Source organism: Neopelma chrysocephalum, unplaced genomic scaffold, assembly GCF_003984885.1.
Source record: "Neopelma chrysocephalum unplaced genomic scaffold, ASM398488v2 Primary Assembly neopelma1_24, whole genome shotgun sequence".
In the NCBI taxonomy this organism is placed as follows: domain Eukaryota; kingdom Metazoa; phylum Chordata; class Aves; order Passeriformes; family Pipridae; genus Neopelma; species Neopelma chrysocephalum.
In genome coordinates this window covers 6,934,262-6,955,800 of record NW_020897693.1, presented here as the reverse complement: position 1 = coordinate 6,955,800, position 21,539 = coordinate 6,934,262, and the positions used below count along the sequence as shown (strand labels likewise).

At 40.3% G+C, this 21,539-nt stretch overlaps 1 protein-coding gene across 8 annotated transcripts in view; it reads left to right on the top strand.

Annotated features, from left to right (window-relative positions):
* SERGEF (secretion regulating guanine nucleotide exchange factor) overlaps positions 1–21,539 on the top strand; it is a 148,419-nt gene that overhangs the window by 62,311 nt on the left and 64,569 nt on the right. The window contains exon 10 of one of the 8 annotated variants that reach the window (XM_027701516.1): positions 1,296–1,336. The exons of the other annotated variants lie outside the window; for them this stretch is intronic. Coding sequence (XP_027557317.1) covers positions 1,296–1,304 — 9 coding nt within the window. The 3' untranslated portion in view covers positions 1,305–1,336. Of the gene's footprint in view, positions 1–1,295; positions 1,337–21,539 lie in introns of those variants that run through there. 8 annotated transcript variants of the gene reach the window in all.

Below are 21,539 nucleotides of genomic sequence, written 5' to 3'. Positions count from 1 at the left end.
TTTCTTTTTCCTTTTTTTTTTTTTTTTTTCAAATGAGGCTCTTCTGGCTTGCCATGGAGGTGAACAGTGTGTTCATCCTATTCAGCGGTTCCTGTAAGGAGAGAGGCTGACCTGTTCTCTGGCTTTCCTTTTGGCAACCTGCAGCAAGGCTGTACTTCCTGAGCTGAAGTTAAAGCTGCATGACATGCCTGTCACTGCATCAGGGTCTTCCAAGGCCCTGCTATCAGCACTTGAGAAAAGTCTGGCCTATGAGATCTGTGGTCTGGGGTTGGTGTGGCACAGATCGGGTAGTGCACGTGTGAATGTAAGAATGAATGTGTGGATACACCCTTCTAATGGCTGAGAGAAGTACTCTCAATATTCTTTCAGAATGATTTCTTGAACTTGCTTATGGAACTAAGTTTTCAGATTCATTTAATCTTAGGGAAAAAATAAAATAGTACCTCTAATGTCTGATTTTGGAAATTTCTCTGCTTAATTTCTGAGTTTGCAATTGGCTTTTAGTTTTCAATTGTGCTTCCAAGCTGGATTATGCAATTTTTTTTCCCTTGCCGTTCTTGTAGTAAAAGATGGGGCGTTTCACAAAATTTACTTATTTTTATATCTCTTAAGAAATAAATACCATTTTTCTGGCTGTTGTCTTTGAAGACTATCAATCAAAAACTTGAAAAATTCATATTAAAACCAAAAATTTCCTCAAGAAGCTTTTCCAAGTTTGAATTCAGAGATGCAAATCCTTGCTCTCAGCAGAAACTTGTTGTAAGAACATTTACCATAACATTGTGTTGGCCAAGAATATCTTAAAATAATGTAGCTTTAGTTACTGGTGGAGATGATGGTGTTCCCAGTGCTTCAGGAGTTCTATATTTGGTGTTTCTGACCTTGCAACTAAAATAGTCTTTTTGGAATGTTGTATGGCCAATTACAAATTCAAATGTAATTCCTAATTTCAGGCCATATGGGCTTGGAATTTTTCCCATAACTAATGTACAACTCTTTCTCCTCTGGTTTCGGATGGGAGCTTTTCAAAACTGCTGTATTAAGCTGTATCATCAGTACTTGATGTACTTATTAATGTGTAGATGGCTTTCACAGTGGGATAGTTGCACTGTTAGACTACATTTTTCTTGTGCCTCTTATGCTACCGCTTATGATTACTTGTCTTCAGAGTCCTTAATATCCTTATCGTTACTTTAAATTCTACAACACTCAACTCTGGTGCTATAAATATGTGAGTAGGAGTGGCAGACTTCTGTTATAAGCTAACATTTCTCTTCCTTGTATTTTGCTTTTAGGATGTGTGAGTGATGAGGAACACTGTCTTATTTAAGTTAGAGGCAAAAGACTTCCAGACAGTCCTAAACCTTGGTGAGAAGTTCAGTGAGGAGAAGGGGAATCAATCTTCTTGTTCTTTTCTCTCAGAAGAAAAGAATTTCTAATATACCCAGGTTTAAATGCAGTAGATAACCTTATATGCAAATTCCTGGTTCCATGATTTTGCATTTACTGTTAATATTCTACTGTATTTGAAATAAGGTAAGACTATTCCTCTTCTTCTAATTGGAAGTCACAACAGTCTTCTTTTTAAATGGAGCTTCTTCTGCAGATGTATTAATGATAAGAGATGATGTGATTTTTTTGACCTCTCCCACCAATTTCACTTATCTTTTTCCCATGCTCCCAGCCATACATAACAAAAGGCTACCTTCTTCCCCTTCTCCCAGCCCTGCTAAGAGTTAGCTTCTGCCTACATAGTTTTTGTCTCCCTCCAGTTTTATTCATTGAAGATGTCTTCCACTGAAAGGGGTAGGTTTTATTTTCCATAGTGATTCAAAATGCAGTGCCTGTGATTTTAAAAACTGCAACAGAAACAAACCAAGCTTAGTACTTAGTTGTGTTCTGCTTCCTTAACAGCAATTTCCTCTGGTACTTTTTGCTATCCTGAAGCTTTGTATTTGATTTCATACTGGGCTCATTTTTGATGGTGCACAAAAACTATCAGATGAGCAGAGAAGTGGAAACATAATAGTTTTAACAAAGGGCTATTAATAACCATGTTTCAGTTTTTGATATTGCAAATAGCTCGTTTCAAATTCGTTCGACAGCTTGTGGGTTGGGCTTGGTTGGTATTGTCTTTTCCTGCTGGAACATTTTGAGTTGGGAGTAGCTTGTGGGGTGGGGGAAGGTGGTGATTATGAGAAGACACTTTGGAAAAAGGGTTGTGGAAGGTTCTGCCCTTGATGTAGACTTGGAACTGCAAGTGAATTTTAAGGCCTTGATCAAATCCATTGGCAGTTTTGAAAATGAGCACTGTATTCTTAAAGGGTAATGAAGGAGTCTTCATTAGACTTAGATAGATAGAGGTGATAAGGTATAGATATCACCTCTGTCTTATAGCTGAAGACATAAAAAAATTTTTGCTTCTTTGCATGTTTAGGAATTAATTGCTCCTAATCTGTATAGGTGATTGTAGTGACATTGTCCAAGTGCCTTGGATGGAAATGCCTAAGCAGTGCTGCTGGCATTCTGCAGACACGGTGTGGAGACATCAGCTCACTTGGCTTGCTAAGCTAATACTGGGCACTGGCTCATCTGGGACTAGAGGAACTAGGGCTTGGTTCTTTAGAATTGCAGTCCCAGGAATTTTTTTTTACATCATCCTTCCCTTTTGCATGATGCTTTGCTCCTTTTTATTTGTAGCATCCCAAGAAAGCTGGTCTGAAGTGAGAAATGATCTTTACAGTGTGTGGACATCTGTCTGATTTACCCCAGGAGAGTCTTGAACAAGTTTTGTTACGCACCTCTGAGGGCTGGGTATCCCTTGCAGAACCCACTTTGAAGGACAGCAGGAAAAGCAGAAAGCTACATCTCTGGAGCACCTCCTCCCCCTCCTTCTCCACTGTTCTTGGTGTCTGCAGAGTTGTTCTCATGTTCTCACTCCGCTCTTCCCTGGCTGCAGTTTTCATCTGCACAATAAATTTTTTTGTTCCTTCTTAAATATGTTACCACAGAGGCGTTACTACATTCCTGCTTAGCTCGGCTTTGGCCAGCAGTGGGTTCATCCTGGAGCCAACTGGCATCGACTCTAGTGGACATGTGGAAAGCTTCTAGCATCTTCTCACAGAAGCCACCCCTGCAGCCCCCCAGTTCCAAAACCTGACCACAGAAACCCAATATAGGTACCCAGTCGGCTTCATATGGTGGACTCCTCAGCTTGTTTATATTGTTGCAGTAGCTTCTTTTGTCTTATTCTTGCCTGTTCTTCCGGAGGTAAAGCTGTGCAATATCCTTTATTATCAGAGGGCAAGGAAATCTGAAGGTTTTCTACAACTCATCAGAGCTAACGTGATTCTTTCCCCCAAACTGTCAAGACTTGGATATATAATTGAGGCTCTGCAGCTCTCGGTAGCAGACAGTTTCTGAACTGCCTGTCTTCTAGTGGAGCCTGAAGCGACTTTTCTAATGAAACACTGTGGTATGGAGTGAGAGCCATTTGGTTGGAACTATATATACACAATTGATGCTGAAATTATCTATTGTTTGTCATAAAGATGTATTTCAAGAACACACTGTTATCTTTAAAGAGAGCAAGACATAAATTTAGGAACAGTCCTATTTAATTTGATTAGTTTTGATTCTTTGCCAACTTGGAGCCTTGTTGAATGTTTGTGTCCTGTAAGCAAGTTGCAAAAGAGTTCTGTTGTGAAGTTTGATTGTGTGTGGAGGTTACTTTTGCAGCTTTCCAGTCAAGAGATTGCATGCCAAAAACTTGGAAATGCCAAAGTTTAAAACTTGTTCCTCCTTTAAGCTGAAAGAACTGCTGAGGAAGTGTTTTCTCAAGTGGTGTTTGTTTTATGTTTTAAACAAGTCCTTATTTTTTATTTTTTGGGAGTGACAGTTGATCACAGCTTAAATGTTTGTGTGAGAAAAAAATTCTTGCATCTCAGGGGGAAAAGACTGATATGTTTTTGTTTATCTGAAAAACGAGGGGGACCAAATGAAACAAGGTAAATAATTCACTAGTGAGCTTAGGCTTGCAAATTACTCAAGTGGTCTTTTTGGTGACCAGTTTTTTCTCAAGACATGCTGCACCATATACTTTCACTACCTTTTAACAGCATTAGTGGAAGGATAAAAGTATGTGTGAAAACGAGCAGCTTAGATGTTCTCTGGTTTTATTTTTTTAATTCTTCCTGGGAATATTTTTTGAGGTGGTGATCAGTATTAGAAACATAAGTCTCTTGTTGCAGAAACGTGCCACAGATCTTTATTTAGAATGAGTAATTTTTAAGAAAACAAACAAAAGATTAAAGCATATTCCATTACAACTGATCACACTTTTAGTCTGTCGTGAGGTGACAATATATTAGCTTGCAAGCTGTTGTTGTCAGATGGTGTGCTGGGTGGTTTAAGAGCCCAGTTCACTGCTTTACTTGTGGAGTGCCTTGTTCTTCCCTGTGGTGTGGCCATCGCATCTTTCCCTGTTCAAGGCATGTTCAAGACAGATGCAAGATGTTGTCTGATCCATACAGATCTCTGTGCTAAGTGGTAATCTGAAAGTAACCTTGGTAAAAAGCGAGAAGCTTTTCTGAAAAATCTCCCTGTGATGCTGTTTCCAGGGCAACTGTGTCTATTGTGTGTGCTGTGTGTGCTCAGCGGAGTCTGGCTCTGAGATACTGCAGTGTGGAAAAGCATTGCCTTTGAAAGTGCCTCCCTTCCCCCATATCTGGTAGGTTTGACGGCAGCAAAGGCTGATAAGGCCTCCCTTATCAAACTCATCATTTCTATTTTCCTTTTAGTTCACTACTAGTTTAGGAATATTGCCTAATAAGACAGAACCATGCTGAAAATGGAAGGGCCGCTGATGTCTTGTAGCAACTCAGTCTCTGTGTTGCTCCACAGTGATAATCCAGGATGATTTGCAGAGGCTGGCAGCAACATAGCAGTAGGGCAGGGTATGTCCCGTTTCTTGCTCTGCAGAGGGAGAGGAGCCTTTTGTCTGTGGCAGGGAGGCGGCAGTGATGAGCAGTGGAAGAAGACTGGAGAAGATGTGTGCTGCACAGTGGAGGAGTGAAAAGGAGCACACAAGGGATGCCAGGAAGGTGGGCTGAAAAGACAAAATTCTTATCAGCAGGAGCCCTAATTCATGCTCTCTGGGCAGTGAGCTGGCTATTCCTGATTTGTAATCATAAAATGTCTGCATTTTCTTAAAGCAAAATAATAGTAATGATAATGATGATGATGATATCCCCATCTGCTTGATGGTGCAGTTTCTGCTACTTTGAGAGGGTGCTGGGGGGGGGATGTCCATCAACCAGAATCACCTTCTGCAGTTTCACCTGGATAATTCTTTTTTCCTTACCTCATATATATTCTGCAGAACAGTTAGGTGTCTGTGCAGTCCTATTCTGTGCTGGCTCTGTTTTAGTGGCAGATGACTGAAGGGGACCAATATTGTGCATTGAAGAGGCTTGAGAAGCAAAAAAAGCCGTTGATGTGGAAATGAAGTGGGAAATAATTTTCTGTAATTAATCTAAAATGTATTAGGCTGATGAAATGAATTTCAGATTCAGCATTCCCTTTCCTCACTTGCACTGTCTTCCTGTGGGAACATGCAGACGCAGTAGGCTGGCAAGCCCCTCTCACCATGGATAACGAGCACGTCCTGCTTTGTAAGTGAACCTGAAAGAGTGCTATGCCTCAGTTTGATGTAAGCTTTCACCCTCCCTATGCTCTGTGGTTCACAAGGGCTTTGAAAATTCTTTATGAATCAACAGAGCCCCAGTTTTTGCTGCTGGCTCTTGGGTTAAAATTGCTGAATCCTAGAATAGGGCTCCGTATATTTTTATCTGTAGGTTATCTGAGTGAGAGAATGAAGGTGACGTGAGGAGATGTAAGCGACATGCCAAACAATGAAGCTGTGCTTGGACAGCATCTGAATGGAAGCCAGGGAAATAATTTTAATGCATTGCCTAGCTACTCATTTTTTTTCCCCCCTCCAAAAGAGTCTCTCGTTATCCAAGTATATTTTTAGTCTCTTTTTCTGTCTGGTCAACATTTCATTCATGTTTGTGTTGAATACATTGTTCCTTCAGTTTTCAAGAGACTGATGCCTGTAGGGGTGGAAACAATTTTCTTAATTGCTGAGGCTGAGGTGAATGTTATTACCCTTCATGCTGACCTGAAAGAACCTTTTACTTCAGACAGTCTCACGAACAATTTAGCTTTTGATGTTTCTTACCTCCCTTTTAGGCAAGAGGGAGTCTGTGTAAGAAAGCATGTGAAAAATCGTTCCTTTAAAAATTATTTTAAGAAGCAAAATTTTTGCACTATATAGATCATAGTCTTATACTGAATTTATTCTTTTTAAAGGTGCAACATAGTTTTGAGCTTGTTCTTATTTCTGTTTGTTTTAAAATTAGCAGTGCCTTCTGTTCTCAGAAAAGTCCAAAATAGAAACTTACCTTCTAAGTATGGCCTTATATATGTTCGTAATAATGATAAATTTAAGGATATGCTAAATATGTTGTACATATTTATGGGTACATTAGCAGTAGTAGTCTTTTTTCTCTTGCATACTAGATTGGTTGCTCTTCAATGAGGAGTTGAGGGGTAAGGAAAGAAAAAATGGGCTAACAATATATGTGTAATTTTAAAAAGTCTGATAATTTTCCAAGGCAGGAGGGGAAAAGAGACACTTTGCACTCCCCTTCACTTTCAGACCATTTCCCTTTCAGTTTTAGAAGATTGTTTTACCCTTGCAGACTACAGAGTGAACTCAACCAGGAAAATCTGCAGAATATTTTACTGCCTTGTTTTCACTTACAAGTGATCTCAAACACATACACGCACCATTTGCTCATTTATTAGCTCTTTTCCCCCAATAGCTTAGCTCAGTATTTCTTTTACTTGTGGGTAGCAATGCTTACCAAGGAATGTAGGATGCCCTTTTTGTGAGAATGGCTATATGTGCGCACAGAAAGAGGAGAAAGTAGGAGACTGCAGTGGTGAAAGGAGAGAATGAATAAGAAAAGGAAAAGTAGTCCAGAAAAAGAAGTCTGTATGACATTTGCAGATGCTTTGCTTCATCTCACACAAGTGATGTGAAGAATTCAGCAATGAATGAATGGCCAGAATTGTCCAATGTGTGTCAAATGATGCTCAATGGTTGAATTACAGAATATTTTGATTCTCTGAGCTCAGCAATGTATTACGTCCATCTCTAGCAGTACTGCAAAACACTCTTTGAGCAACTGGAGAGACAGAAGCTCTTAAAAAACAACAACAAAAAAGTTTTTCAGGCATTTTGTAATAAGAATGGTTGGATGCCTTGTGTAAATATGACAAAGGTGTAGTGATTCAAAACTATAACAGGAATCTCCTCACAGGTCAAAAATCTTTTCTTGGATAATAGAACATTCAAAATAAGAGTGAGCTAATGAATCCAAATATTTTTCAGGTTGTGTGGTTCTAAAGGTATCATGCCTCACCAAGCTCTTTCCTGTCCAGTAAATATGCAGTGTTTCAGCACTACGTTGAAAAGGCAAGTTGCTTAAAACTGCCAGTCCAGGCTTTTTTTGGCCGAGTAGTTAGGAAGGAAGTGCTACTTTGTTCTTTGGAACACTTCAGATATTTTTGAGGTGAAATCTGCTACAGAAGCTGATAATCCAATATATTGAAATAGTTGGAAAATCAGATACTGGTCTTTTTTTTTCTGTCTGCAGTGGTTAAATGAGTTTAGAGTAATTGGAAATGACGTGCTTCAACTCCCATTGTTATTTGCAATTGTAATAGCAGCCGTGCTGTGCAGATGCCACCTCCATTAAGAGGATGTAGCTTTTATTTAGAGTGGATACTGGAGAGGCTGGTCAGAGGAGTAAATGTTAAAACCCATGTACATCAGCGGACTTGGCAGAGAGCCAGAGAGTGCTTCAAGTCAGAATGGCAAAAACTTTGGCTACCGGCAGACTCCAGCACTGGAGTTGGTATTTGCCAACGTATAAGCATTGTGTATAGGAATGAGAACCTACAGTTCACCTCCTTCACAGCAGGTGCATGGGGCTGCATGTTTTGCTATAGGTTAAATGAGGTCACCAGATGTCTGGAAGGTTCTGAATTAGGGAGAAGTGCTGCCTCTTGACTTGGCTAAAGAGGGATGCCATGTTGAATTACAAATGCACAGGAGATGGGTATGTTTTGTAATTAGCGGTGAAGTCTGGTGGGCTGCTGACTTTGATATAACCTGTGGTACTTTTCATCTGTTGCAAAAATGCTGCTACTTTAATAAAAGATGTTAAAACTCCATTCTTCAGAATTTCTATATTTTGCATTCTGTCTAGTGGCATAGACTGTTTATCAGATGAAACTGGAATTTTAAAACCATGTATTATTTAACTAATATTTTATAAATTTAAAGGAACTGTGAAGGGATTTCTGATCGGTATATTTCACAGTGACTCCCTAGATGTATTTAAGAATGTGTTCCCGTTTCCAGGAGTTATTTTAAAGTATTGATTCCTTTTTGCAATGAATATATGGTACTACTCATAAAATGTTATTTTTGAAAAATTGTCTTGTCTGTCTTGATGATTCCTGTGTGCTGTTACAGAGCCACCCTGTGAGAGCAAAAAGAAAAATATGCTTTAACAGTAGGAGGATGGGAGCCTGACTTCCTTGCATGTGGGAATGTTGTAATCTTTCTGAGCAGCAGGAAGATAGATGAATTAATGCAGGAAGTCACCGACAATATCTCTGCCTTCCTCACCAAGGTTAGCCAACTCCCTTGTGGTCTATATCAAAGAATTAAATGCTTTCCTTTAAGTCATGATGCAACAAAATATTTCAGAATGAAACCTGATGGAAAAAGTTTTGATTGCAATATCAATGTCCATTATTAAGCTTTGTTTAGGAAGAATCAAATAGACTCATAGGATTGAAAGGGGCATTTTATGTTAAAAACCTGTTTATCAGTCATTAACAGGTTGGAAATAAGAGGTCTTAGGGGGTATCCAACAGATGGGAAATCCTCTCTGCTCCCCTGAAACAAAACATAATATAAGGCACTGGGTGCAGCCTGCTGTGAGCCACCACAACACAGAATGACCAGCTTCATCTAATAGGGATAGGAAAAGAGCTGTGATACTGTATGTGAGTTTGCTCTCAAACAAATAGAGGAGATTATGTACTGTCAATACTAAAACTTCTTAAATATGTCTATTATCAAAACATCCAACCCTGGCAAGGCAAATTTTATGTTAGTAATATTTTCTATTTTGAATTTGGGGGAAAAAGCAGAAATCTCATCATAAAGTGATGAAATTCCCTTCTCCATACCAGCATTTTTGCAGTGTCTAGAGATAGAATTTTAAAAATCAAGACTGATGCCTTTTCAGAGTTTTAGGAGAGATGGCCCAAGTGCTGTATAGGTTGTTGATATTGATAATTTTTTTCCAGAATGCCCAGTAAGTTTCAGAAGACTGGTTGAAAGACAATGCCCTGCCAGTATTTTAAAGGACTGGACAAAATGACTCAAATAATTTTAGGCCTGTCAGCCTGGTATTTGCCTTAGCCAAATAATGGTGTGGCTGACATGAATTTTGATCAATAAAGGTTTAAAGGATGATGATATAGTTGCTTGCAGTGAGTATGTGACTATGGAAAATATATCTTGTCAGACTAACGTGATACCTGTTTTTTATGAGATAAAAGTTTGATAAATGTGTCAATGTCAAATGCAGCTGTAATATACTTGAATTTTTTGTTGGCCAATTGCCTAGACAGTTTATGGCATTCTGATCAGGAAATTATATAAGTACATAATTACAATAACAACAACTAAAAAAATGAAAAAGCCATTAGAAATTACAAACTGACTATGAAAGGTCCTAGAAATATCACCGTAAATCGAAGTCCTTATGAAATATATGTGCTTTTAGTGAAACCACTGGTATGAAAAAAAGTTATCTGGACCATTTGTCTACTTTAGGACTAAACTAGTCTAATTTCTTGCTTTTGGGGTTGCTGTTATGTGTTGAATGGATATTTCTGGTGGGTCATCCACAGTGATGCTAGATAGTTCCCCTGAGAGTTTCTGACTAATTTAGAATCTGTCTGTATGTGTGAACAGTAAATGATTCTTTTTGGTATCCAGAAAGATTTATTATGCTGTACCTGACCAGGGTAAATTTTGTCTGTCTCAGTCTTGCCCATTTATCAATTTTTATTAGCTTCTTCTGGAGTTTTGATTCAAGAACTCTAAATGAGTTGCAGAACCTTTGCTATCCATCCTGTTTTCTTTATAGGAAATGAAGTAAGAGAAGTAAGGAGGGGGGACAACAGAACTGCTATTTCTGATCTTCCAGAGGGCAGACATTTGCCTGTTTAGGAGCCTGGTTGACATTGTCCCTTGAGAGGCAGTCCTGAAGGGCAGAGGAATCAGGAAGGCTGGACACTGTTCAATAAAGAAATCCTAAAGGTGCAGGAGCAGGCTGTCCCTCTGTGCTGAAAGACGAGCTGGTGAAAGAAGCTCAGCCTGGCTGAACAGAGAGCTTTGGCTGGAATTCAGGAAAAAAAGGTGAGTTTATCACCTTTGGAAGAAGGGGCAGGCATCTCAGGAGGACTACAGGGATGTCGTGAGGTTATACAGGGAGAAAAATAGAAGGGCCAAAGCCCAACTAGAACCTGGCCAGTGCCATGAAAGGCAATAAAAAAATCTTTCTGTAAATACATTAGCAACAAAAGGAGGGCTAAGGAGAATCTCCATCCTTTTTTGGATGTGGGGAGAAACATAGTGACAAAGGATGAGGAAAAGGCTGAGCTACATAATGCCTTCATTGACACAATCTTTAATAGTAAGACCAGCTGTTCTCTGAGTACCGGTCCCCTGAGCTGGAAGACAGGGAGCAGAATGAAACTCCCATAATCCAAGGGGAAATGGTCAGTGACTTGCTACACCACTTAGACACACGCAGGTCTATGGGGCTGTGTGGGATCCAATCAAGGGTACTGAGGAAGCTCATGGAAGTGCTCATTGACCCACTTTCCATCATTTGTCATCAGTCCTGGCTCACCGGGGAGGCCCCAGTTGACTGGAGGTTGGCAGATGTGATGTTGAGCTACAAGAGTGGTTGGAAGGAGGATCCAGTTAACTACAGGCCTGTCAGCCTGACCTCAGTGACCAGGAAAGTCATGGAACAGATCATTCTGAGTGCCATCACATGGCATGTACAGGACAACCAGGGGATCAGGAATGGGTTAATAAAAGGCTGGTCCTGCTTCACCTGCCTGATCCCCTTCTATGAAAAAGTGATCTGCTTTGGGGATGAGGGAAAGGCTGTGCATGTTGTCTACCTAGACTAGTAAAGCCTTTGACACAGTTTCTCACAGTGTTCTCCTGGAGCAGCTGGCAGACTGTGACTTGGACAGGTGTGCTCTTTGTTGGGTAAAAAACTATCTGGATGGTTGGGCCCAGAGATTGGCAGGAAATGGAGTTAAATCCAGCTGGTGACCAGTCCCAAGTGGTGTTCCCCAGGGCTCAGTACTGGAGTCAGTCCTGTTCAGTGTCTTTATCAATGACCTGGATAAGGGGATTGAGGTCAATTTGCAGACAACAACAAGTTGGGTGGGAGTGTTGATCAGCTGGAGGCCAGGAAGGCTCCACAGAGGTACCTGGACAGGCTCGATCGATGGCCCTGGGCCAATTGGATGAGGTTCAACAAGGCTCAGTTGGTGCCCTTGGGTCACAACAACCCCATGCAAGAGTACAGGCTTGGGTAAGAGTGGATGGAAAGCTGCCTGGTGGAAAAGGACTTGGGGTTGCTGATAACCAGCTGGCTGAACATGAGTCAGCAGTGTGCCCATATGGCCAAGGCCAATGATATCTTGACCTGTATCAGCAATCTTGTGGCCAGCAGGAGTAGGGCAGTGATCTGTACTTGGCACTGGTGAGGCTGCACCTTGAATCCTGTGTTAGTTTTGGGCCCCTCACTACAAAAAAGACATTGAAGGCATTCTCTGGAGCGAGTTCAGAGAAGGGCAACGAAGCTGTGAAAGGACTGGAGAATAAGTCCAGTGAGGAGCGGCCGAGAGAGCTGGGCTTGTTTAGCCTGGAGAAAAGGAGGCTCAGGGGGGACCTTTTTACTCTCTACAACTACCTGAAGGGGGGTTGTAGTGAGGTGTGGGTTGGTCTCTTCTGCCATGTCTCAAGTGAAAGGATGAGAAGAAATGGCCTCAAGTTGCATCGGGGGGTTTTGGATTGGATATTAGGAAGAAATTCTTCACCGAAGGGGTTGTCAAGCATTGGAACAGGCTGCCCATGGAAGTGGTTGAGTTGCCATTCTTGGATGTATTTAAAAGCTGTGCAGATGTGGCACTTAGGGACATGTTTTAGTGGTGGACTTGGCAATGCTGGATTAATGGTTGGACTCAATGTTCTCAAACATCTTTTCCAAACTAAATGATTCTATGATTCTATAATTTGGCTGTTTAATAAAAATGCCTTTTTATCAGCTGTGTAGAGTCACTTCAGACACTTTTTTCCCCCCTAATTCTTCCTTTGTGTCTAGCATTAAGGCTCAGTCTCTGTTTGAGTCCTTGCAAATGGTATCCCTATTTATTCAGAAGAGCTTTTCTATTCATTTTTGCATTGGACTCTTAGCAAGTTCACATTTTATTTATTTCCAGCAAGCTTGCTGTAGGGAGCTGTGCTGTTAGTAAGTGCTACAGAAACAGAGAATCCAACACTGAAGAGCAGAGTTACATGATACCCTAAAGGCATAAACACCATTTATTTGGAGAGGTAAAGGAGCAGACAGTCAGCAAAATTCATGGCTTTATGTTTTTGTACAAGACTATGGAAACTGCATGCCTGCAGCTCTTCTGGAAAGTAAATGAACCAAGAAAATTCTGTCCTCAAGTTGAGGTAGTTGGTGTATGAAAAATATTTTTGTTTTCCTCTGTTGTTTATTTCGTCATATTTTAGGAGAAGTTCTTAATGTGCTAGTGGGTTTTTTTGACTACGAGTTAAGTTGATAACATTTTTATTTTTACATGCATATATGTGGGGGAGGGAGAGGTCGTGCTGGAAATCAGGCAAAGATTTGCATTCTTGCATTCAATCTTAATATTTCCCAGTGGCATTGGGTCCAATGAGGGACACTTCTAAAGATATTACACAGTAGTGGTTCTGTACTTTGAATAACCTGCTTATTCCTTTCGAATAACATAAAATGTTTTGGAAATTAAATAGGTTTTTTTCACTGTCACTGTATATATGTACTGGGTGTTTATGCAAGCAGCAGTATGCACTAAGGTCAGCAGGGCTAGCAGAGAAATGAGCAGTGCACGAGAGCTTTCTTGAACATTTAGTAATTTCTCTGAAAATTAGTCTTCCCCCATCCCAGTGTTGAGAGTTGAAGAACTGAGATGTTTTAAATTCTATCATAAATTTGGATTTATTGCTTTATTGCAGAAGCAAAAAAGCCTCTGCACTGTAAAATAAGAGAAGGATTCCATAATGACATCAATGGCGCTATTCTTTCGATAATACTGTCAGGTGTTTGGGATGCAATTTTTAATGAAGGATAGTGTGGGTGAAAACCATGTAGAAGAAGAAAATACTATAAGGAGGTTCAAAAAACCCACCCATGGTTGAAAAAGAAGGGTTATGGTGAGTCAGCAACATCAGACATGACATCGATGGGACCAGTTCCCCCTGGGCAGCACGGCTGGACAGGGCTAATGAAGTGGTGGCTGTTGTCCTGAGGTAGGGTGGCCTCAGCCACAGTCACACTGCCAGCACTTATCTCCTCTAAGAGGGTCTTCTAGGGACACTGTCTGCCTCTTCACAGCATGCAGTTAGAATACCCCGACAGTCAGTTGTTTGAGGGTATGAATTTTACAAGAAGTGCTATTTTTCTTTTGAGTTAAAAAAAAAAAAAAAAGCAAGGCTTTGTGCTATTGTGTAATCTTGCAGGCTCTGTATCCTGAGTTCACTGCAGTATGTTTGTTATGGAGTGGAACTGTAGTGACATCGCTTGCAGTAACAGCACAGTTAGGGGAGAGCTGAGTTCCTGGGGAGAGCTCAGTTCCCATGATATGCACATTTGATTGCTCTCTGATTCTCCCCAGCTTCACTGAATATTCCAGAAAAGATTCCAAATGCATTAAAAGTGATGGTCTGTTTTGCCACAAGGAAAGAGATTTGAAGCCCAGATGCTGTTGAAAAGCTTAAAAAAGCAGTTATATGTCCACAAAAGGAGCTTGGAAGTAGTTGTTTAAATGGAATTCAGTGTTTTGCTGCCAGATAATACTTGCTGTCATGATTTTATTCCAAGCCTATAAAATGATTGATAATGTGTACTTAGACAGAATGTTTGTCTGCAATCATTGTTTAACAGAACCATTTCATTAAGTTCAGAGTACTAGAAATTAGCACATTCAGATAGGTAATGATGACATTTATATGCTATAGTGAACTTTTGTCTTTTTTGCTGTTTGCATGTACAAAAACATAGAAAGAAAAGACAGATACCAAGTGAGTTTTTTTGCAAGCTACAGTTCTTGACCTGAAAACATCAGAATAATCATAAGGATGTGTGTGTTGATGGTACAGTCAAATCACTGTATAAAGAGATTTTGAAACTTTGTGTTTCTGTGGTCTTGGTTTGTTTAATTTCTTCTGTCAAAATGGTGTTTGTGGCCTCAGATAAAGAGCAAACTAGCTGAAGTCCCCAAAGCAAACCTAAATAGATTGTAAGGTATTCATCTTAGTGCCTCTCATTCAACTTAGGAGAGAGAGGCACTGGGACTGTAAGGAGCTGGGAATTGTGCATGAAACAGTCTAAATCAAAATAATTTTGAGAGAAATAGTGAAGAAGTTCCCTTGAGTAAAGCTGTGCATCTGCTGAAGACCACATTCCGCTAGTTCATATTTGGATGTGGATAGAGAGATCTGTGATGTTAGTGAGGATTTTGGCCTTGTGGGATTTGTGCCGCACAGTCATGGGTTTAGGAGTATGAACACATTACCAGTCAGGGCTGCTGTGATGAATGATGTCTTTATCAATCAGAAAGGATACTTGGTCTTAATTTTCACAACATAATAAAGACTGAATGGACATCTTGTTACAGGAAAGAAACTGGAATTGAATGATCATGACTCGGTTCATTTTCAAAATGATGAAAGGACAGACAAAAATTGGTTTGGGACTGAGGTCTTGATTACAAAACTGGAAAATTTGTACAGATAGGTGAGGCTGAGTGATATATAAAAGTGGCAGAGCTTGATTTTCCTGGAATGAGAGATGCTAATGCTTTCTGAACCCCAAGGAAGTAAGAGAACTGCCTGAAGAAGGATACAAGAACTAATTGGAAAATCTTCAGGCAATGAAGAAGAGCAAGCTGACCTTGCTAACTTGTAAAGATTTTTATCACTCTTGTCTTGGCTATATTCTGGTCATTCTACTAAAACCTAATACCACTGAGTGTTCTTACTGAGATCTCAGCAACTTTTGTATTGTCCTGGAGTCATCTAAAGATGAGGGGGTTTTTTGTTGGTGGACACAGGTCTTACTTCATGTTGACAATCCATCCATCCTCAGTCTGAGGCAAACAGTACATATTTCATTTTTTCAATGTGACCACAGTGTGACCAGTTTTTCAATGTCACCACACTTGCCTTCAAGCAGATTTAGTGGATGCATGTGGGTTACTGTGATGTAAACCTTCCATGAAAATGCTGACTGCTTTAACAACTAGCTTTTCTTTCCTCCTTTTATTTTCATCTCCCATGTCTGATCTCTTTTGAGGTTGTGGTGTTTCCTACCTGATACTAAAGATTAATTGTTTTTGGCATGTGGTTTTGTTTTGGCTGGTTGGAGTTTTTTGTTTGTTTGTGAGGTTTGCATTTTTTTTGTTGTTTTGGTTTGGTTTTTTAATTGGTGGTTGGTTGGTGGTTTGGTTTTTTTCCTGCGTTGTTGTTTATAGGGAGTTTTGTGTGGTTTGGTTTGGTGTTTTTTGTTTGTTTTGGGTTTTTGTTTGCTTGGGTTGTTTTTTTTTTTGCTTTGGCCTTATAACTGTTTCCATTTTCTGCAAGCACTTGAGACCCAAGCTTTACCAACTGAATCGCAGAAGTGCAACTTCACCCTGTTAGCCACAAAAAGCTGTTCCTGGAAGTGTGGTGCTCAGTGAGTCAGTGGATAGCAGAGCAGTGTGATAGATAGCATTGTGTGGTTGGCGTCATAGAGAAGGAATGTGTGCAGAGACTTACATAGATATAGATATACATACGTCACTTATGGCATGGAGAGTGTAAAGGCAAGCTCTTGGGGTTGGCCAATTGGCAGGGCAGGAAATTGAGTAATGGGAGATAGAACTGTGAAATTGTGGGTGGAGAAACAAGGGAAATGCTGCATGGGGAAAAAGCATTTTGTGCCTTGTGCTGCAAGTGACGCAGGCTTGGAATTACTTTCAGGCAGGGAGGGCATAGATCATAACTCTGGAAGCTATAGAGTGCTATAAAATCTTTCTTTGAGAGCTTACTGCATCCTGGCAATGTCTTAGTGCTTCTTCTCTTCCTCCATGCTTGCTAAGGTCCACTTACATGGCACATTAGCTTTTGGTTGGGTGTGTCTAAAAAAGGAATGTTTTTTTCCAGAATTTAGTGGACAGGCTTCAGTTTAAAATCTGTTGTGAATTTTCTTGTTGGAGTGGAAAGTAAAATTGTATACAAACTAAAAAGCAAATCACACAACATCAAAAAAATCTGCCTTAAGTAAAAGATTACGTTATTAGATTGATGAAAAATGGAAAATGTCTTATGAGCTATAAGGACACTTGCCCTCTTACTTTTCACCTGCTACAGCCAACAGCTAGGAACATGTTTTGCATTAAACTAAACTTAGTCTTGTGCTCGCCAAGGAATGTGAATAGGTTAGCAAGCTGCTTTCTTATCAATCAGGAGTCAAATGATCCAGAAGAGGAACACAGAGTTCCTAGTAAAGGATCATTGGAAGCAGGACAGCTTTGCTAATTAGATTCCTTTTACTTTATTTTATTTTATTTTTTCACATCAATAGAATTCTGCAAATGTAGTCAGACTGAGTGTGTCAAACAGTACAAATTGTTGTTACGATACATTAATCAAGGGCATGAAAGAACAGCTCTGGGAAAGAAGATTCCCCTATCTTATATAAGTTTTGATCTGCAGTCTCTGGGTCACCTCGTCTCCTTCCATTAGGGCTCTGATCTCAGAATGAATAAAATTTGCCATCTTCTGGCCCTAGCAATTTCCTTACAGTGATATTTGTTAAAAGATTTGAGATACCGTGGCTAAAGTCCTGGATAAAAGTACTTACGTGCTCACTCTTTTGAAAGTTTCCTTCCCTTTCCTTGCCCCCTGCCCCAGAAGAGCTATGCTTTGGTGCAATTAGAAAGTTAGGAATGGTAGTGACTAGAATCTGGATACAACTTAGATGTCCTATCTTCATTCATCCTTAAAAATCGTTTTTGTACATTGTGCTCTTATCTCTACGAGGTGATGGAAGCCTCTGTAGCCTTTCATGTTTTGGGAAATAATTGCAACTGAAGGGAATTAATGTGCACTCATAGGGCAATGAAACAAAAATAAATGGCACTGAGGTCCTTTTGTTATTCTAGCTAAGCACCCTGATGTTTGGATGCTTGTGATTTTTGATTCTGCAATCCCTGTTGTGAGTGCAGCTCCCTGTGCCTCTTCCTTGCACCCCTTCCCCATATTGTCCCTTCCCCTCTGCTGCAGCGTGGGACTGACTTTGCCTGCAGTTCTGACTCCCATCTCTTTCCTGATGGGTTGCGCAACAGATCCTCAGTTGGAGCCCTGGGAGTACAGAAAGAAAAGAAAGAATAGCCTTGTGGTCAAGGTACTAACTTGAAACTTGGGTGTTTATACATTTTGTCAGACTTGTTTTGTTATAGTGTTCCAAAGTCCCTTAGGGGATGGCTGACAAAGGGTATTTTTGTCTCTTAATTACCTTTTGAAATCAATAGGAGACTGTATGTCTAAATATCCACATGAGTTTTATCCTGTATGTGTTTGTTTGCTGTCTCCAAAGGTGAGAGCAATACTGTCTTACTTGAAAGGACTGGGGGGGAAGCAAAACGAGGGATAGATAGCTCTTCTTCAGAAAGATCTCTATCCCAGATAGAAGAGAGAAGTGCTCTGTATTTACCTTCATCTCTCCTCTGAACCTTCTTCCCTGATAAACATCTTCTTTAGTAGATAACCTTCTCTTCCTAATACGAGTACATGTATTTTCTTTTATATATTTATACACACACACACATATATATGGGAACAGTTATATAATATATACTAAACGTTATTATTTTATTACTTCATATAGTGTTTTTAAGATAGAAAATTGTTTTACTCTTAAGTTAAATATTTTCCCTATTTTGAATAACCCACTGATTTTACATTCAGTCAATTAATTTTTGTTTGGACTGGGCCATAAGCATGTAGGCAGGCTGCAGAAAGATGTTGGTGTTTTGCCCAGAGTTCGTGGTTGCTGTGCTAAGGTCTTTCCTCATCGTCCATGCAGCTTACGTCTGTGATTATGCTATTTATCATACTATTTATGATTAATAAAATGCTGGTCCCTTGGCTGCTTGTACCACATGTGTTAAATCTGGGTGGATGGATGGATCTGAACCATGACCATCGCTAGGTAGAAAACAGCTTGAGAGGACACAATTTAAGCAAAGAAACAAACAATTTATGTGTGGTTGAAAGAGCACAGATAATAAGGTAAATAAGTTCTGAGTAAAATGGTCCCTAAGCATTTTTTACTAGCCTTACAGACGTTTATCAAATGCTTTGAGATCGTTTATATAGAGATCACAGTATTCTTCACAACTCTTCTGAGATTTCCCTCCAAACTGAGAACTTTAGTATGAATTGTTTCTGTGTAGAGGGTCATGCTTCTTAAGCTCACAGAATGTTTCACTCAGCAGCAGTCTCTCTGATTTGTCTTTAAGATTAGTGAATTTTTTTTCAATGAAAACATAATGTAAAATTATTGCCCAATTAGAAAGCATTATTATGTGTTTATAAGTATCCCTGAATGTACTTATCCGCTGGAAGCATGCAGATGTCTGTTGGAATTTAATTTCTCTGCAGCACTTTGGGGGTGGGGACCAAAGAGAAGTAGCCAGAAAATTATGGTTGCTGCAGTAAATACCAGGCTTTTCCCGAGGACCTGCACTGGCTGCAGAGCTTATTACATCTAATGTAAGCATAAAACATCTGTTCAGCAATTCTGGTCTCTGGCTGGCCTGTCTTTGTATCAGCAAATCCATCATTCTTAGCTGATTGTTGCCTACTGTGGGGAGTCACGGGGGGAAAAGAGGGTGTCACATTCTAAAGCTTATTGTAAAAAAGATGTTGTGAAATACCTGCAAGGCAGTGCTGTTCATTAAGCAGTGGCAACCTGGCTTTACCTCTGTGGTGTGGTGTGTTCCCTCCTGAGCTCTGGAGTCACAGGTGTGCTGGCCAGCAGAAATCTTGTGGGTGGATGGTGAATAAGGTGTTCCAGAAAGCTAACTTTAGAGTCCCCTAAGGGTGTTTTTTTATTTGGGGGTTCCTCCAAAGTCAGTCTGTGTTGACAGTTGGTGAAACCCTGAGATAAGGCAGAGTTGTGGTGAACCTTGTGCTCTCAATCTAGCAAATTCTTCTCTAGAGCATAGAACTGCTGCTGGTACATGGCGTGTGATGTCCTTCCTCTGGGCCATTGAAGGTGAATCCACTGCCTTCAGCAGTTGTGATTTTGTTTGACTTCAATCATTTTTAGCAAAGCTGGCACTTCCACTGAAGTGGCTTTTACCCACCCAAAAGGGGTGAGGCAGCACTACTCACTGATGTTTTGCAGTAGCTTGTACCCCGTCAGCCCCAGAACTGTAGCTAGTGTGTTTGCACAGTGCGTTGGCCATGAGTGGCTACCATGGGGGCAGCTCCCCAGCACTGCCCAGTCTGTATGATACAGGAATTCCTGGACTGGATTGATTGACTCCCTTACAACCTGATAGCTGGCTACTGGGTGGCTCTGAACAGCAGAGCAACAGCTGCATGAATAGCGTGCAAAGCTGTTTGAGATCACCAAACAGATCTTTTATCTGGCTTTCAGGCTCTGTAAATGCCTCTATTAGATGTAGGAAGAAAATGCTTCTTCACCAGGGAATGTATTTTACAATCTAAATAACACCTTGTTTGTGTGGGGCTTTCTTTTTTCTTTTTTAATGTAGTGTTTCTGAAGCAGGTCCTGGCAGCATCAGTCACCAGCCTGAGCAGTTCTTTTGTGCCGATGCTTTTGAATCTGTGCCTGTGTTAGTGTATTTCCTAGGGAAGTAGCCAAGATAGGATTATACACACCTCAGATAAAATTTATTTATTTTATAAGTGGCAGCTCCAGTATATGCAGTTTTCAGCACTTGGTGAAGATGAGAATTTGTTTTTTTGCTAGAAAGGCTTTTCATGTGTTTCCATGTGTAGGTCTTGTTTCCATGGCATCAGCTTTTAAGCTTGAGAAGTACAGGTGAGAGCATTAGCCAGTGAATAGGCATTAGGAACCAGCCTAGCTCCTGTGTAGGGCTCTGTCTTGTGGTGGGGACAGTGTTCTTGGATATGCTGATGATTTATGCATTTAACAGTCAGGATATAGAGTTTCTCCTGTTGGCAATATTGTGGGATAAAAGACGATGCAATCCTGCTAGTGCTCTTGCATTACGTTGCTTTTCCTGCTGCTCTGTCTTGATTTTTCTGAAGATGAGGCCATATGTCTTGTGTCTTGAATTATTTTTCCTGTTTTCCCAAATGCTTTACTGTACTGGCTAAGCACCCCTATCCTAAAGAGTCTTTTTTGTCTTCCCTGCCGGTATTTTGTGGGGATGGCATTGCCCAGATGTTTCCATGTCACATTTGTGATGCGGGTGCGTTGTGAGCAGTAGTGATTGAGGTGTTCATTTGTAACACAAGTGCTCAAACTAGTCTGTGTGTCAGTCTTTGGGTGTTTCTTCTCCAATAAATACTCAAGCACAGTAAGCTGAGTACAAGATCTGTTTTATTAACTTCTGTGGTTTTATGTTCTGCAGCCATTGAGGTGATTATAGCTGTTTCTCTGGCCGTAAAAACTATAAAGTTATGCATGCACAAAATCATATAAAATTTTGATGATATGGACTTCTATTTTTCAATATAATTGAGCATATACTTCTGTGTTATTTTTTACCATTGTAAATACACTTCAAGGAGAATGTGCCTATTAATTTTCTCCAGCTCAGTAGTAGGTGTAATGGGCAAGTAGGTGCAAGACAGTGAACGGGATACAGGATTTTGAAAGGGTTGCTTTTATTTAAATTAAAAACTTGAGGACACTCAGCAGAGTAACCTTGTGTAAAGTGATGTCTGTATTGCATAAGACAATTATGCCAGCAGTGAGATTGAGAAAGAATTCAATGGGAAAGACAAGCCCTCGCAGTAGGACAGTGGGCTGCTCTTGGTGCTTGTG